The sequence below is a fragment of the Empidonax traillii genome, unplaced genomic scaffold (genome assembly GCF_003031625.1).
Source record: "Empidonax traillii isolate 1590-97213 ecotype Southwest subspecies unplaced genomic scaffold, ASM303162v1 scaffold401:size1000279, whole genome shotgun sequence".
NCBI classification, from domain to species: Eukaryota; Metazoa; Chordata; class Aves; order Passeriformes; family Tyrannidae; genus Empidonax; species Empidonax traillii.
The window spans coordinates 425319-441589 of NW_020955594.1; the positions used below are offsets into that span (position 1 = coordinate 425319).

Consider the following 16271-nt stretch of genomic DNA (forward strand, 5'->3'; position numbering starts at 1 on the left):
CTTTTTTTTTTTTTTTTTTTTTTTTTTTTTTTTTTTTTTTTTTTTTTTTTTGTCTTAATGCTTCCCCAGTTAGGAAATTCCTTTTCTTTTTTGTTTGTTGGGGTTTTCTTGCCTCCCTCAAAGCACGGTTAAGTTTCTGGTATGTGTCCAATGTGATACTGCTGTCCTGGCAACATCAGCTGGACAAAGATTTTGTGATTCTGAAAGGTCTAACAAGCTTTATGTGGCATTTGTCACCAAAAAGTAGTTTGTTTAAATACCAAAAGCCTTTTTTCCTGTTCTGTTACTTAGTATTTGTCTGTAATGTGTTTGTTAATCAGTGTTAGGCAGATTGGATCATTTATTGAAGCATCCAGGGCAGAAACTGCGTAGCTGAGTTGACCTGCCTAGTGATAATTGTCAGGAAGTTCTGCTTCAGCAAGCAAGGAGAATATAGTACCCAAGAGCTTGTTCTCTGAGGAAAATCTGTCTTATGGCTGGAAGAAAGTAGTTTCTTAGTTAGCAATGGGTTTTTTTCTGAGTTTTAAAACAATGACATTACTTGTCATTTTAGAAGATGACTGTTTCTCAATACGATGGGGAAATGGTTTTCTTTTTACATGAAGTAAAACTACTGCACGGACTGAAACAGAATAGGTGCAGTGCCAGCGTGAAATACATCTGTCTTGACTTGAGAAAATATGTTCTTTTTATGGGTAGAATTTTTAGTGATGTCTGTGCATCAGACTTCTTAGTTGTTTTGTTACAACCATCCATTTTCAATTGCTTGTATTGCAGTCAAACATCAATAGTTCACTTTCTGTGTTGATGCCTGATACACAGTGAACAGTTCTGTGCTGCTAGAAGATAGGTATCTGTAAGAGCATAAGGTCAGGCCAAAGATTCATGTAGTCTAGTTTCCTGTCTCCTGAAATGAACACGGTATCACAGAAGAATATATAAAATGGGATCAGCAGTAAATTTTGAGCCATCCTGTACTGTCCTGAAATCAGTAGAACACAATAATTCTCTATCAGGGAGTTCTTTCTGAGGAAAGGCGACATTGTCCTTCAGAGGATTGGTGCTCAGTCTGATTAAATCTTTGCCTCCAGAGTTACCTTTAGTGTATGTTCAGTAGAGCTTGTAGGAGACTCACTACCAGCACTCCACCAAACTGAGGGTTTGTGTTTGAAGTGGATTTCCTAGCAACTGTTGGGGCCGTTCTTTCAGGTAGAGCGAGAACATGTCGTCTTCTGGCTTGCTTAAATGTTGCTTTAAGGTCTTTGGTGCTGAGGCAGGTTCAGAGAGCTCCTTTAGGACAGGGACAAGCACAATGTTTTCTCTCCTCACTCCTGTAAAACAGCAGCTTATTAAGAATAAGTTCCTGAAGTACGGTGTTGCAAAAAGTAGTGCAAGCAAGTAGCAGGTTCAAAGATGACTTGAGCATTTTGATCTGCTTTGGAATTAAAATAGTTAATGCCATATAATTAATGTGTTTGATTTCCTAAAGGGGAATTCAAAGTTAGGATCTCATGATAGTTAAGGCCAATTAAAAATGTAAATACAGTCAAATCCTCTTTCCTGTTTTAATTCAGCAGTTTGTTCTACTTATATCTTTGCATGAGTGCTGGAGTGCATCTCATCTTTTGTTAGTCAGTTCAGAGAATTACAAATACTAGTAAACTACAGGTAAATACTAGTAAACCCTGAGTCAGGTAGGCAAGTCAAGTTGTAGTTCTTCAGGCTTGCTAATCTTTTTGAATTTGAGGTGCATTTTTCTGTATAAAAATAGCCTTTCTACCGTAGTTATTAGCCACAGCCAACAGAGTATCTGAACGAGATACCAGACAAACTGTAGTAGTCACAAAAAAAAATGCAATTCTTCCTTTGCTGTTCTTTTGCTTCACCATTATTGATATGCTTCACATAGTTTCTGCTGTAGAGATCATCTAAGGCCAGAATGTATTTTTTCCAATTGCTGGTTAAAGAGGAACATTTTTATCTGTTAACTCAGATTGTAAGAAAGCATGTTGTATGTGGTTTCTCTCCTACCTATAATTTGTGATGTCATGTGACTGAAAATCTTCTCTTGCTTATACCTACAAAGGAGCACAGAGAGGTAATGGCAGGTGAGGGAGCCCAAATAATAGCCTGGCCTGGCTCTTCCCAGGCCCATCATGGAAGCCAGTAGCCCATCCCAGGTGCATTTCTGCAGTCTCAGAGGCAGGAACACAAATTATAGACTCAAAGGAAGGGCTGTCATAGGGCCCTTGTGCCTGTGGGCCAAGTGCCTTTAGAGACAGGAGCGAGTGAAAGATGTGCCAGTCACACAAGTTTGACCAGAGGTCAGAGGCCTGTGTGTCTGTGATGCCAGCAGCTGGAGGAGGTAGATGGCAAGATGAGACTATTGGCACTCTGTTCACAAGAGTGCTCTGCCTGTGGTGATCACCGTGGCCAGTGGTGTATGTGTGTGCTGGCTGGGAATACGTGCTCAGCATTGGTACAGGTTGGACCTTGGGTTGTGGAGCTACAGCAGACTTGCTTCTCTCTGACTGTTGAACCTGGCCTGATTTTTTTGCTAAAAAGCATTTTTCTGGGCTTCACTGTTGCCTTATAGGATTTCTTAGAGGCCATTTTAAATGCTGAACTAATGCTGCTTACTTCAACAGCTGCTCATGTAATGAGAGTAATAACATACCTGAGTAGTCACCAAGGTGAGACATTTCTGGTTCAGTCAGCAGCTCCTATAACCATGCAGCCAAGAAGCAACATGACTTACTGTTTCTATTGTCCTTTCATTGTCTTCCTCTGGGACTCCAGCTGGTTTGCATTATGACTGTCACACTGAGTGATACTTCAAGTCAGTCTCTACAAAGATGGCAGGAGACCATGCAGGACAAACAACATACCGTTGCCAAATAGACCATTCTAATTCTAGAACTTAAAAGAAGCACCAGCATCATGGCAGATACTGTCTGCTATATGAGTAAAAAAAGCATTAAGGAAAATACCTTCTCAAGAATTTTGATTGGTCTTTCTATGCCTGTCAAATAGATCCTTTCTTGCTATTGGTCAGATACGTATTAAAATAAAAAAAGATACATATTAAAATAAAATACAGAGCTCTGGATGTTACACAGACTGCTGACTGCTTTTCGTATGAGGAAAAGAGACTTCTTAAGGCTGACAGGGTGACACTTTCTTGGTATTTCTGTCTTATTGGTGTTATTTCAGTGGGCTGTTGGATCAGAGACTCTAAATTCTTGAAATGACTTGTCTACAAGGAAGTTCAGATATGATGCTAAGGGACACTTGCTGGCTCTCCATGTAGAACTTGTGTGTGGGTTTCAACGGAATGTTTTGCACCCTGCAGAGAAACTGGTGTGCTGTGGCACTAAGGACTGCAGCTGCTATGTATACATCACCAGGTAGATTTGATTCTAAGTTCTGTGGCTTGCAGGTGTTAGAATGCTTCAACACACGGCTTTCATTGCTGCCTCTTTACTGATTGCTTCTACAATTCCAGTGATCTTAAACAGTTAAAGAATCAATCCAAAAGCAGTGACCTATTAGTCCCTCAGCTTTAATGACTTTATATTGCAACACTGAGCACATCTTTGGCATTGTACCAAGGAAGGGAAAGTAAATACATATTTTGCATGAAAAAGAAGGCATGTCGCTCAACTGTCATAAATTTCTTAAGGGAGTTTTAGTTTTTGGGGTTTTTTTTAGAATTCTCTCTTCCAAAGAAGTATTTTTTATTACCTGTAGTTACCATTGGACTAATATGGAACCAGATGATGGAAACTGTTGTAGAGGAAGTAATATTTGTTGAAGGATTGAAGGAAAGATGATTCCCCCTATTGCAAAAATGCATAGAGTTTTTTATTTGAAAGTTGTCAGATGAGTATCTCAGTCTGGTACTTGGTTCTTTGTGAATTTGGAAGGGCTGGGCTGACTGGCAGAAACACTTCTAGCCATTGTAGCCGTTCTGGCTATTACAAAGAGTAACAAACAGTTCTGGTGATTGTGATTGAATCCTACATAGTCTCCTATTTTTTCTTTTTATTGAGATAATATTTTGTTAGTGCTGAGCGCAAATCTGTCAGATAACTGCCTTGCAGGACAGGGAATAAAAGGAGCTGTGAAGCAGGAAACCCTGGACAATATGATCTTAATTGCCTGACAAGCAATTTGCTTCCACAGCAGTCCTCTTGGCTTGGCAAGAGTCAAAATTTTTCATTTTGATTGAAGAAAGCTATTGCACAGAAGTAGAGAAAACAGTGACTCTGTGCACTTACATGAAATTATTTTTGCAGCTAGATGTTTGGGATTTTTTAATGTAGTCTTTCTGTGGTAGTTAACTCCTTGGATTGAGAACTGAACTTCACTGATGTCAGCTTTAAAAGTTGTTTTCTGGTTCTAAATAAAGATGTATTAAAAAATGCTATAAGACATTTCTCTTTCTGGGACTAAATGCATAGAGGACGTAATGATACATTCTGAGAATAAAGTTTATAAAAAGCATGTTTATTGTGATGCAGTTTTATGATTTTAGTATCTCAAATTTTGACAGGCATCAGCATAGACATTAACTTTCAGTTTGGATGGACTCCCCTGATGTGTGCTGCCAGCGTGGCCAACTCCGCAGTAGTGCGTCTTCTTCTGGACAGGGGTGCCAACGCATGTTTTGAAATAGGTAAGATGTGAATTAAAAATACTGGCCAGTAATGCTCAGCACCAGACATTGTTCCTATCCTTATTCTCTTGTTCACATACATAGGAAAAAAAATCAAAGCTCACAGTGGAATTGGGACCTAGTCTTCCTTTCACAGTTTGGAAGTAAAAGTAGTAGTTTTAAAATAAAAATTGTGGTCTTGGAACTAATCAGTTGATGTGTTTTCTTGTTTTTTCTCTCTCCATCCCGTTTCCCCCCCCACATCTCAATCCTCAAGTGCTTTTTTAAAAAGTATTTGTAAGTACTTATTCAAAAATTCTAGTATAAAGTTGTACAGGTAAAACTTCCTTTGTTTGATCCTGTTAGAAAGTATATCCATGCAGAAACCAGACAGCATCCCAAACAACAGGAACAGCTTTCCAGTTCATGGGAAACTAATGTGGACTTCTGTAAAACTAGAGTGCAGTTTTTCTATTAAGTGAAAACTGTTCTTTATTGTTTTGTTAGATCACCTTTTTCTGCAAGAGTTCAGTGTGGCTTCTGAATAATATCAGTTCCTCTGTCAATTTTTATGGCTTAATAATAACTTTTTCCTAGTTAAACTATGGTTATTTTCCTTCTCTTCCATTGTGTTGGAATATTTATCCCACAATACTGCCAAGTGTGTAAAACCATTGATCATGATTCCCAGTAACTTGCCGATATCTGTAGTAATAGTAGACTAAAATGCAGATGGTACAAACCTGGCTCTGAAAGTATTCTATAACTTCTTAGCAGTTGATCAGAGTATGAGATTAGAGTAGACTGCCTGCTCCAAAAGCAGACATGCCACCTTCTAGTTACTGTTTTTGTAGCCACCTTCAGGGAACTTCCATGTGGCTGCCTACAGCTGTGGCTACCTACAGCTCAGCTGTTCCTTGTTTTGCCCCTGTAAATGGGGCAAAAACTGCTACGGGCAATAGTTTAGAGTGTCCGGGTAACCAAATGCTTGGCATTTTTTCAGTGTGTAACTGTATTTGCTCAAAGTGGCACCTTTCTAGGATCAGGTTTCTTGGTTTGTTTCCCTGTTAGACTGTATAGGGAAACAGTAACTAGGGCATATGAGCAGCCGGGAGCAGTCTTGTAAGTCATTGATCTGGATCAGGACACATGTTCGGTAAAGCTGTGCCATCCTAAAGTGGTACTAAATCTCACCAGTCCTGCTAATTTTTTTGCATCAGCAGGCAATCACATAATAATATATTCTATAATAATATCAACATATTAATATATATGTAACATAACATAATAATAATCCTATAATAATTATCATTTAATGCTTATAATCCTATTAACAGCTATACTGTTAATCACCTTCAATCGCTCTTCAGTCATTCTTTTTAAGTGGTTACCTAATTTTACCCTTTTTGGTAGTTCTGAAGAACAAAGAACGAATATATAATTTACTATGTGATGGGTTCAAGGATGTGTTGCATCCTTGAGGACTAATTTCGCTGGATATTCTGGGGTTTTCAGCTAGGTTGAACATAAACTTATATTTTTTGCAGTTTTTTAGCAGTTTTGTCCACAAAAGAGAAACCTAAGAATTCTAAGATGTTTATTCCCTTTCTCTTGCTCACATGTATGAGCTTTAGGTAGACTGACAAAAATTAGTTTCCCACTCTTTATCACTACCTGAAATACTGAAAACAAGTATAACTACAGATTCCTCCTATATGGCATTCCCAGATTAATGATGTTTATCACTACTTTTTTTTAAAGTCCTGACATCTTACCATTCAGGTTCTGGTTGATAACCAGGTTAAACATTTTGAGTTAAAATTGGTCACTGTACCAAGTAATAATTTCTACGTGAGGTAATTGAAAATAAAAAGATGGTATTTTAAAAAAAGCAAATTACCTTAAATGCAGAAATAAGTTGGGGAGGTGAGGGACAAGAAGTGCTGAGAAACAGAGCAGAGAGGGTAAAGTACATAACAAACTTTCCATGTTTAAATACAATGAAGTTGACCTCAGTTGAAGAATAAAGATGTTAATTATACACAGTCTTAAAATTTCTACAAGAAAATTAGAAAATATGTTGTAACATTTGATGATGTGGTTTGAAGTAGGTACAGCTAATATACTTATTAAATTGTTGAAGGCATGTTTGAACTTGCGAACAGGTTTGTGCAGTAAGCAAAATGGGCAGTTACTCAGGTGGCAGTCTTCTGGGGCCAACTAACTTGCTAGGATCCCCAAGGTATTACACTTCCCACATCTCTCTAGGTGAACCATGGGAAAGGGGATCTCCTGTGTTCTGTGGGCAGACAGCAGTGGTGTACAATTTTGATCTGTGAGCAAAGGTAACATGTAACACTAAGCTGGCTCCAAAGCTGGAGTAGCAGATAGCTGGGTACTCTTACGGACTGTGTAGATGTTTTTAAAATCCACATCTAAAACAATACTTTTAATACTCCTTCTGCCACTACTGCACCATACTAACCTAATAAATTTAATTCCTTCCCCTTAAGACCTGTTATAAAACTTTGTTCCTTCAACTGTACGGCCCTCAGTTTTCCCCGAAATTGATGTTGCTTTGTGTTTATAATACATTTCATGTGCCTTTTTTTTTCCATTGGGGTTACCTTCCTGTAAACTGTTTCTTCCTTAGACTGGAGGGGAGGAACAGGGAGTGAATTGACTGGTGTGGAACGTGTTTTGAAAAACAACCATCCACAGTTAAGCTCCTACTGTTGTTGTGGGGTATTTGCAAAGTATTCTAAACTTCAGTAGAAATACTATTTACTAGAAATATATTAGCTACTGTGATTCACTCTCATCTTTCTGAGTGTCTTCTCAGGTGCCTTTGTCTTATCTGATAACTCTAGTGACGTTCACAGACAGGAAAACAAGTTTCTTAACCTTTTCTAAATAGCTTAGAGTATCAGAACTTGATTAACCACTCTAGCAAATATAAAGACTTTTAAAGGAACTTCTGGATTAGCATGGTATTTATATTTACACATGTAATTTTCTAATTGTAAATTTCCAAACAGGTAAATACACTGTGTTAATGGCAGCATGTACTGCACAAGCTTCAGAGGAGAACATCTTGAAGACTGTAGAACTGCTTCTATCAAGGAATGCTGACCCTAACCTTAGTTGCAGGTACCAAAGCCCCCTTGTCTGTGAATGCAGCATAAAATTTAATATTACTATACAGAGATGTATTTATAGACATAGGTGGTGTTGTTGGTTAAAGTGAGGTGTACGTACTTTTTGTGGTTTCACTGCTGTCTGTGTAAGAAACGATTAGTGCCCAGATACTTGTATCTCCTAGTACAGTCATTAATCTGAGTAAAGACTATAATCAGTTTTATCAATTTGTAAGTAAGTTCTTTAGCTGAACAAGATTTTAAATCAATTTTTCAGTTGACTGAAGTGTAAAGGCAAGAAATATGTTTCTGCCTTTCCCAAATCATATTGCCTCTTCTTCAAAGGGATATAAGCTAAATCAGTTAATTCTTTATTTAAATTCCTGTCCTCCTTTTGAGCTTTTTGTGGATATATAGCTATATTCCTTTAACAAACTGCCTCCTGCGGAAAAGAAAACTCTGTAAATAAAATAAATTTATTCCACTGCAATTTGGAATAATCCATACTAAAAGGAGATTTTAACTACTTTTAAAAACAAGTAATAACTTCCTTCTTTAATTATAACTTTGTGTCTCAACAGTTTGAAGCAGTGCATTGTTGTAAGGTGTCTGTAGTTGCACAGTCTGATGCAGTGGTTCATTTTACATCAAAAATAAATAAATTCTGGGCTATCCCAGGATAAACTGTCCTGCCTCTGTTGAAAAAAAGAAAATACTGTTTGGGTCAACTGGTTTTTCAACTAACTGAAACTTTTTATACCACAACTCTTTCATCACATTACCTGGAATATATAGACTAAATAGCTCTCTAAAAAGAATAGAATTGAAGGCCTATTGGTTTTCATTAGTAGCATTCCATTACATAAGGCCCTGGACCTCACTGTGAACATAGTACTGATAGACAAGGAGGAAACAATTGTGCTGATGTGCCACTTATGTCTGGTACCAAATTTAAATGCCATTCTTTTATTCTTTTCAGAGAGGCTAAAAATTGTTCATGAGAGAAGAGAAAGCTACAGCATTTGAATTAATTACATATTGTTGTTGTCAGATAGCTGGGTATTAGATTAAACATCCTGCTTTAGAAAATGGGGAAGTCTTTGCATTATTAACTTTGTCTTGGGTCTTGAAAATATGAGCCAAAGTGTAAAGCTGAAGGTTTACATTTACAAAGGCCTTTGGCTAAACTTTGCTGGGTAAAAAGGTTTGGATGCTGACACAAAACAGGAATTTTAAGGGCAAAACTTTATTTATAAACTTAGAGTGTATTTTGCATTGTTGATCTTTATATGCAAATATTTATTTGCTATCTCTTTGTTTCCCAAGACCTTCTGCTAATGTGAGTTATCCTTGCACCCATCAGATAGTATTTGTTGTGGTTTTTTCACTTTTACAATAGTAACCTTTCTCAAATGAAAAGATAAATTAAGTGACAATCAGAAATGTCATATTTGTGCTAAACAAAAGTAGAAACTTGAAAAATCCAGACCACATCATCGAAAATCCTTGTGCTGCCTTTATGCCTTTCCAGTGTTTGACATCTGTGCATACCACTCCACCCTTAGGTCTGCTCAGGCAGCAGCTGCTGCTTCTCATGGGCTTCTTCCTCCGTTTCTGAAACGGGTATGAAACACAATGAACAGGGTTATGTGAAGATAAGGGGTCAAACAACCCCTCTCTTTGGCACTGCAGTCCCATTTCACCCATCTCGTTAGAGCAGGCAGGGTGTTCTGTAGGAGCCAACTGTCAGTGAACTGAGATTATTGTGAGAGTGCTCCCTGTGTGATCAGCCTACCACAGGTGTTAAGAACTAAGGCTCACATTATTTGAGCTCAGTACTTAAGAACCAGAATGATTTAGGAAGCTTTTCTTTTATCCCCCATCAACTGAAATGTGTGTGAATGCAAAGCAGAATACTTAAATTTCGTGTAAGGCAGAGTTTAGTGTTTGTCCTTTTGTTGTTGCACTGTCAGGGCAACCAGTAGGCTCTTTTATTTCATGTCATCTGGAGGTGATACACAGAAACTTCCTTTTTTTTTGGTCTGATTTATTAAGTCTGTGTGGAGCAGGGAAGGACTAGTGAGAAACAAACTGGAAATCTTTGAACAGTCTTTTTTTTTTTTTTTTTTAAACCTTTTTTTAAAACCTGCATGTTTTCTTAAAACTTACGCTGGTTTTATTAATGTTAAGTTAGGGATTCGTTTAAGGGAAAATGAAAATGCGTGACCAACTGATAACTAAATTACTGCTGCTAGGATAACATGTTATAAGTTGTTTAGTAAATACAGATTTTATTGACAGCATCCTCCAAGTTTTTGTTTACATAAAGCAGAGTTAAAGAATTGTAATGGCTTTGCCTTTAAGGAGTGTTTTGAGTTGATGTTTGATGCTCATAGCTGTTTGTTAGAAGAAGGTACAAGTAGATAAATGACTGAAACCTCCTTTGTTTTGACGTCAAGTCTTTGTCTCTTGTTCTGTATGGGATATGTGAAGGCTTGATTTTGTTTTTGAGCCATTTTTTCCCCTCACTTTTAATGTTTCTGGCACAATTGAGTCCTAGACTATGAACAGGCTTTTCTTCAGTGTTTCTGCTCTAAAATGGTTACAAATTTTGTGTACATTTAAAGGAAAGTTTTCAGAAAGTCTTGTTATTTTTTTCCCCCTCTTTTTTTTAGGGTGAGTATTAGAAGAACTAGACCTTTTGTCTTTTGTAATTGTGCAGATTAAAAGTTGAAATGTAGTGTCATGTACATAAATGCAAATACATGAAAAGTGTAATTACTTCTTAGGTCTGGTATTAAGTTGCCTATATATGTTCACTTCCACTTCCACTCAGAGCAGGTCTGGGGAGTATCAAAAACAGTTTAATTCTTAAAATTTTGGTCTATTTTGCCCTCTTGAGAAGATGATAATGGAGGGGAAATTTTCATCACAGTATTGCTCAGTTCACAAGACAGATCTTCAGGTTGTGTAGTCAGAACAAAGCAATTGTGTAACACCTCAATTTTAGCAAGATATATATTGCTACTGATAAGGCACTAAATTTGCAGTGCCACATAATTTCAAAGATGTTGACGCTATCATTGTGTGATAGACAAACAGTACATTCCAGTAAAGGTAAATAGCCTGGGAAAAGTTAATGCACTATGGTGCATTCTATGTCTGGGGCAAGAAAATGAGAGAATTTTGTACTATTGAGTCAAAATCTTTGATCCAACTCAGAGCAGAAAGTACCTTGTGATGTTATACTATATTATACTTAATGCCTTTGAAAGAGTTTTTTATCCTAGCATTGTGAATAGGATAGAAAGACTTATATTGTTGGTCAAACATCATGACAGAGGGTTTTAATATAAGAAATCAGATGCAAAATTACATTTACCAAAGTACTGTGTTCATCTGGGCTATGTCCATGCATCTCTTCCTTCCAAGTTAGGGAGAAGTCAAAAATGCGGTAAATGTGTGAGTTCTGAGTTTGGCAGAGTAAGTAACTTTTGAACCGTAAGTATTGCGTCTTGTTCATCAGAGGAGTCTAGACACCAAAATAGGTGATTGGATTTTTCCCAGCTATTAATGACTGTGTGACCAGGCTTACAGCTGTGGAACACAGTTTCTGAGCAGAGGTATAAAATACTCGGGAGAACAGGGAAATGAAACACTATTTTTCACAGAGGCATTCTGACAGTGTACTGTGGTGTCTTGAAATGTCACCTGAGCAGCTTTAGAGTAAATAGAAACAAGACCTGTACTGAAATCCATTAGCATTCTATCCCAAGTACGTTAAACTTTCTATATCATTGCTGCTACCTTACCCCGATGATGTGCTATTTGCATAGTATTGGTTTGGGTTTTTTACATGATGGAGAATTGTGCTTTCCTTAGAAAGATGTAGTAGATTTCACATGTATGTGCTGAATTTCTTGACTACAGAATTTACCTGCAATTTGAAAGTAGAGTTGAAAACAGTCTGAGAAGTTTTTATTTTGTGGGTAACTCATGTTTTTCTATTTTATGTTTAAGTGTACATGTTTTTAGCTAAACAAGCTTGCCTGTAAAAATGTGACAGGAGTAAGGATGTAGGAGGACAGGAAGGATAACTGGGAACGTCACCGCATAGAGTTCTACCATCCCCATTCTTAATTTTTATACTAATTCCTTTTATAATCCCACCCTTTTTATTTTTCTAGTCATATAAAGATAACTTCTTAGCTTTCTACCTTCCCCCTCTGTGTGCTGTATAACTTCCACAGATGCCTTTTTTAGTTTTGAAACAATCATGTAAACAGAGTTCAGAAGCAGAAAAGTACAAGAGCTGACAATTTGAAATGAAACCTAAGACTAAGGAATCTGAAACTAAGCTGTCACTTTTTCCAGCCCAACCTTTTTTCTAGAGCTATATGTTCCTTTGTCCTAAAAAGTTCTGCTTCAGGAAGGTAGAGGACTCTCATACCTTACTCCAGCAGACAGTGCCTGGAAAAAGTATCTTTTAGCCCACAATACACTGAAGTATTTTCTTCCAATACTACTTTTTGTATACAGTTCCCCACTTCCTCACTGAAATCCTAGTAAGCCAGAAAATGGGCAAATAGATTTCCTTCTGTTGCTGTGGACACACTTTTGCCACTGTTTCTCAGTTTGAAGGCTTAATACGCAGACTGGAGTGGTGAAACTCCAAAAGCTTCTGAGGGTGCTTTCTGGTTATCCGAAGCACTGTTCAGTTTATGGCTTAGTAGTCTTGCAGCATCATTTCCTTGCTTTGGGATCTCAATAAGAAAAGACTGAGACTAAAGTCAGGGTTAAATTGTTTCCTACCTACTGTATTTTTTCTAACATTGATACACTGGTCCAGTTAATAAACATACATCCAGTTATGGGACTTTACTTGCAACTTTTCAAGATCTTGAAATACTGAATTTTCTATAGATGTTTCCCCAATAAACTGTGTGTAAATGGGAGATATCTCTTCTCCTTCCTCTTATGAAATTTTCCAGTAAAATTTTTATTGCTTGAGAGGATGATCTGAAACATAACCATGTTTATTTGTCAAGTGCAGTGAATTCTGCACCACAGATTCATTTTAGTAGCAGGTACTCAGGACATTTTTCAGTGAGATATCTTGCTGTCACTTTATCACCAGTTTTATTATGGCTCCTAGTTATCTAGGGTAGGAAGCTCCAGGGTGGTAGGCCAGTTCACTCAGCTTGCTCTCTTGTGATAAAGTTTTGCCTCATTTTTTTGACAGGGTGAAGTGAGCCTGTAAGAACTTATGGTTGTATCTTTGTGTACATGTCACTTGCAAAGTTTTGGATGGCCCTAAAAACTGCAAAAGCTTCTGGTTTTATCTTTCTCCAGCCTTAACACTAAAGCAGGGAGAGTTAGGGAATATGATGAAGCTTTGTCAGAGGACGTTTGAGTTGTATATCAGGAAAAGATTCTTCACCCAGAGGGTAGTTGGGCACTGGAACAGGCTCCCCAAGGAAGTGGTCACAGCACCAAGCCTGAGAGTTCAAGAAGCACTTGGACAGTGCTCTCAGCCGCATGGTGTGACTCTTGAGGTTGTCATGTCAGGGGCAGGAGTTGGACTCTATGATCCTCATGGATCTCTATCAACTCAGGATATTCTGTTTTTCTAAAGATAAAAATAAACAAACAAAAATCTCGCTTCATTTGCATGAGACCTCTCTTTTTATTTAAGTGCTGAAAAGCTGGAAGCAAACACAGTTGGTACGGGCAGCATCCTTCATTATTAAATTGCTCGTATGTTCTTCAAGATTTTATTTATTTACTGACTATGAATTGATTGTCATGTTCAATATGTCTTGTGGCAAATTGTGCCGTACTCAACTGGTGTTTGGACAAGAAGGTCATCTGCAAGTCAGACTGGTGAAACATGGTGGTTCTTCAAAATGATGAAAGGGTTCTTCAGATCTCCTATGTGGATGGTTATCACTACACTCTATGAACGTTTTTAGATTGCACTAACTGAGATGTACTGATACATTTAATTTCTCTTCAACTTAAGAAGGAAACAGTGGATTTGCCATGTTAAAGCTTACTGTTGTGCTTGTGGGGGGTTCTTTGCAGGGTTAGGAAAACAAGGTTTGTTTTCCCTAATACTCTCATCTCCCTCCTGTGGCCGTATGTGTAAATGAACTCTGATTTCAGAGGGTGGCTCACGGCACCCCCTCCCATGTAGAGAATTTGTGCAGCACTTTGTTTCTATTTTCCAACAGCTTGTAGCCTTTGAAGTTAAAACTCGAGCATTAAAATGGAATACTTGCAGTACTAATTGTGCATTCCTGTTGGTGGACCTTTTAAACGTCATGTTTATCGGGTTTTACTTGCAAATGGAGAAATTTTTTTTGGTGGCTTTAACGTCATTGAGTTGTTGCCTTGATTTCAAATATCACATATGCAGTACTGTGCAGCTGTAACCATATCATATTCTTTGGAGAAAAGACTATCCCATAGCCTCAGGACTTTTGTTCAGTATTTTTCCTTAAAAAAAAAACAAAAAAAAAAACAGACAGATGGAAATTTTGAAGTAGTTGCAGTGTGCAAGTTCAAAAAAACAAAAAGACTGTGAGCAGGAGAAAGTAAAGTGAAATCAGACATGGTTTGACTGTTTTTGTTCAGATGTAAATATTTCAAAGGTGATGGCATGGAAGTGTGTCCAGGACTACCTACTACTGAAAAGAAATGTGTGGGACTGTCTGCATTAGAGAAACAAGTTTGTTGCTACAAGGTGTTAGGTTGTAATCAACTTCTCATTCTTTACACGGATACCTGAAGATGTCTAGATATCTCGAGACATATAGAGACAGTGAGGTATAGATACCAGTTAGCTATTAGGTTGCAGAGGCAGATTACAGAGTCTTTCTCTGTTTTTGTAGTATCTTCATAGGATCATAGGGTGATTCAGGCCAGAAGGGACTTCAAGCATTTTCTAGTCTGGCTTCTTCCTTAAAGCTACCTCTCCTAAGACACTGGTCTTGGAACTTGCTAAGATGGAGACTAAAAAACTTCTCTGAGCAACGAGTTCCACTGATTAACCGTGCACCGTGGTAAAAATGTCTCCTCATATTCAGTCAAAACTTCTGCTTTTGGAGGGTTGATGAACTAAATTAAATTAATTCTAGACTGATACAAATATTTTTACTTATTTCTAAGTAATGTACTTTTTTTCCCTACTGTAAGGCTGTTTCAAATTTGTAACGTGACTGGATTTCTTTTAGTGCACTTTTAACTCTGTTTGCATAGACAAAATACTATCCTAGCATGAATGATCAAGCCCAAAGAAAGATGTGCAAAACCTTAGTTCTAGCAATATTGTCTAGAAGTAGGCACGAATTGTAAGACAGCTGTTCTAGGACATATGCTTTTTGGGATCCCTCTAGTGGTAGATGAAATTAGTATTAGGAGACTCAATACTGGGAGGAGCCATCCTCCCCTCTAGTATATCTTAGGAAAATGGAATAATCTTTTGAAAGCAGGTTTTTGACACACAGCTGTACGTTACAAACAATAAATAGTATTTTTCACTAAAAACTATTACTTTTTAAGATGCAGTGAATTTTAATTGAGGAGTAGTAAAATATATTTTAGCTTAAATCTGATTGCTTTGTATCAACCAAAAACTTCACATCTTTGTCCTCCAAATACTGCTTTCTTTTTTTTTTTTTTTTTCTTTTAATTCTGCAGTCTTATTCCACCAAAGAATAAATACCAGGCATCTGGAAAAATACTTGTGAACAGAAGCTTTTGAGCAATATTTTTTTCTTTCAAAATATGCAGGGTGACTCACAATGGCTTCACCTTATAAGTATCTTTAGAAGGGTAAGATCAGTAGGCTGTTGTCATCATAGTTTTGGGATATATAAAGCCAGAATAACGGAAGGGTGGTGTCTAAGTACTCCTTCAACAGTTGTAAGAAACGGTAATCTGTGTAGGAGAGAAAGTGTGAACAGACACACTTTGTAGAATCACAGAATCATCAAGGTTGGAAGAGATCTTCAAGATCATCTAGTCTGACCATCAACCTACCACCACCATAATCACCCCTACACTGTTTCCCCCAGTGCCACATCTAGATGCCTGTGTATTGGGTCTTCACTGTTACTTCCAGAGATAGTGACTCTACCACATCCCTGGGCAACTATTCCAATGCCTAACCACTCTTCCAGTGAAAAAAAAATGTTCCTGATATCTAAACTGAACCTTCTCTGGTGCAACTTGTAGGAACAGAGAACAAAAATGGGATAAGGGGCAAAACTATTTTGGTTGCGTTTAGGTTTAGTAATTGAAAAGTTAAGATTTTCAGTGTGGTCTTTATACGTAATTCTATGAAGACTCCTCTTGTGTGTACACTCAGGGTGGGGGAGTCCTGAACATTGACAATATATGTGTAGTCTGTGCTATTGCACTGCACCTCTGCACAGTGGTGGTAAGAGCTGTATGACCTGTGATTCTGTTGCTTA

The 16271-nt window shown here is 37.6% G+C and overlaps 1 protein-coding gene across 2 annotated transcripts in view; it reads left to right on the forward strand.

The window, feature by feature from the left end:
• Positions 1-16271, forward strand: part of ASZ1 (ankyrin repeat, SAM and basic leucine zipper domain containing 1) — a 37890-nt gene that overhangs the window by 2550 nt on the left and 19069 nt on the right. For both annotated transcript variants that reach the window (XM_027893688.1, XM_027893690.1), the window contains exons 3-4: positions 4556-4678; positions 7696-7807. In XM_027893688.1, the coding sequence (XP_027749489.1) occupies positions 4556-4678; positions 7696-7807 (235 nt within the window). The remainder of the gene's footprint in view (positions 1-4555; positions 4679-7695; positions 7808-16271) is intronic.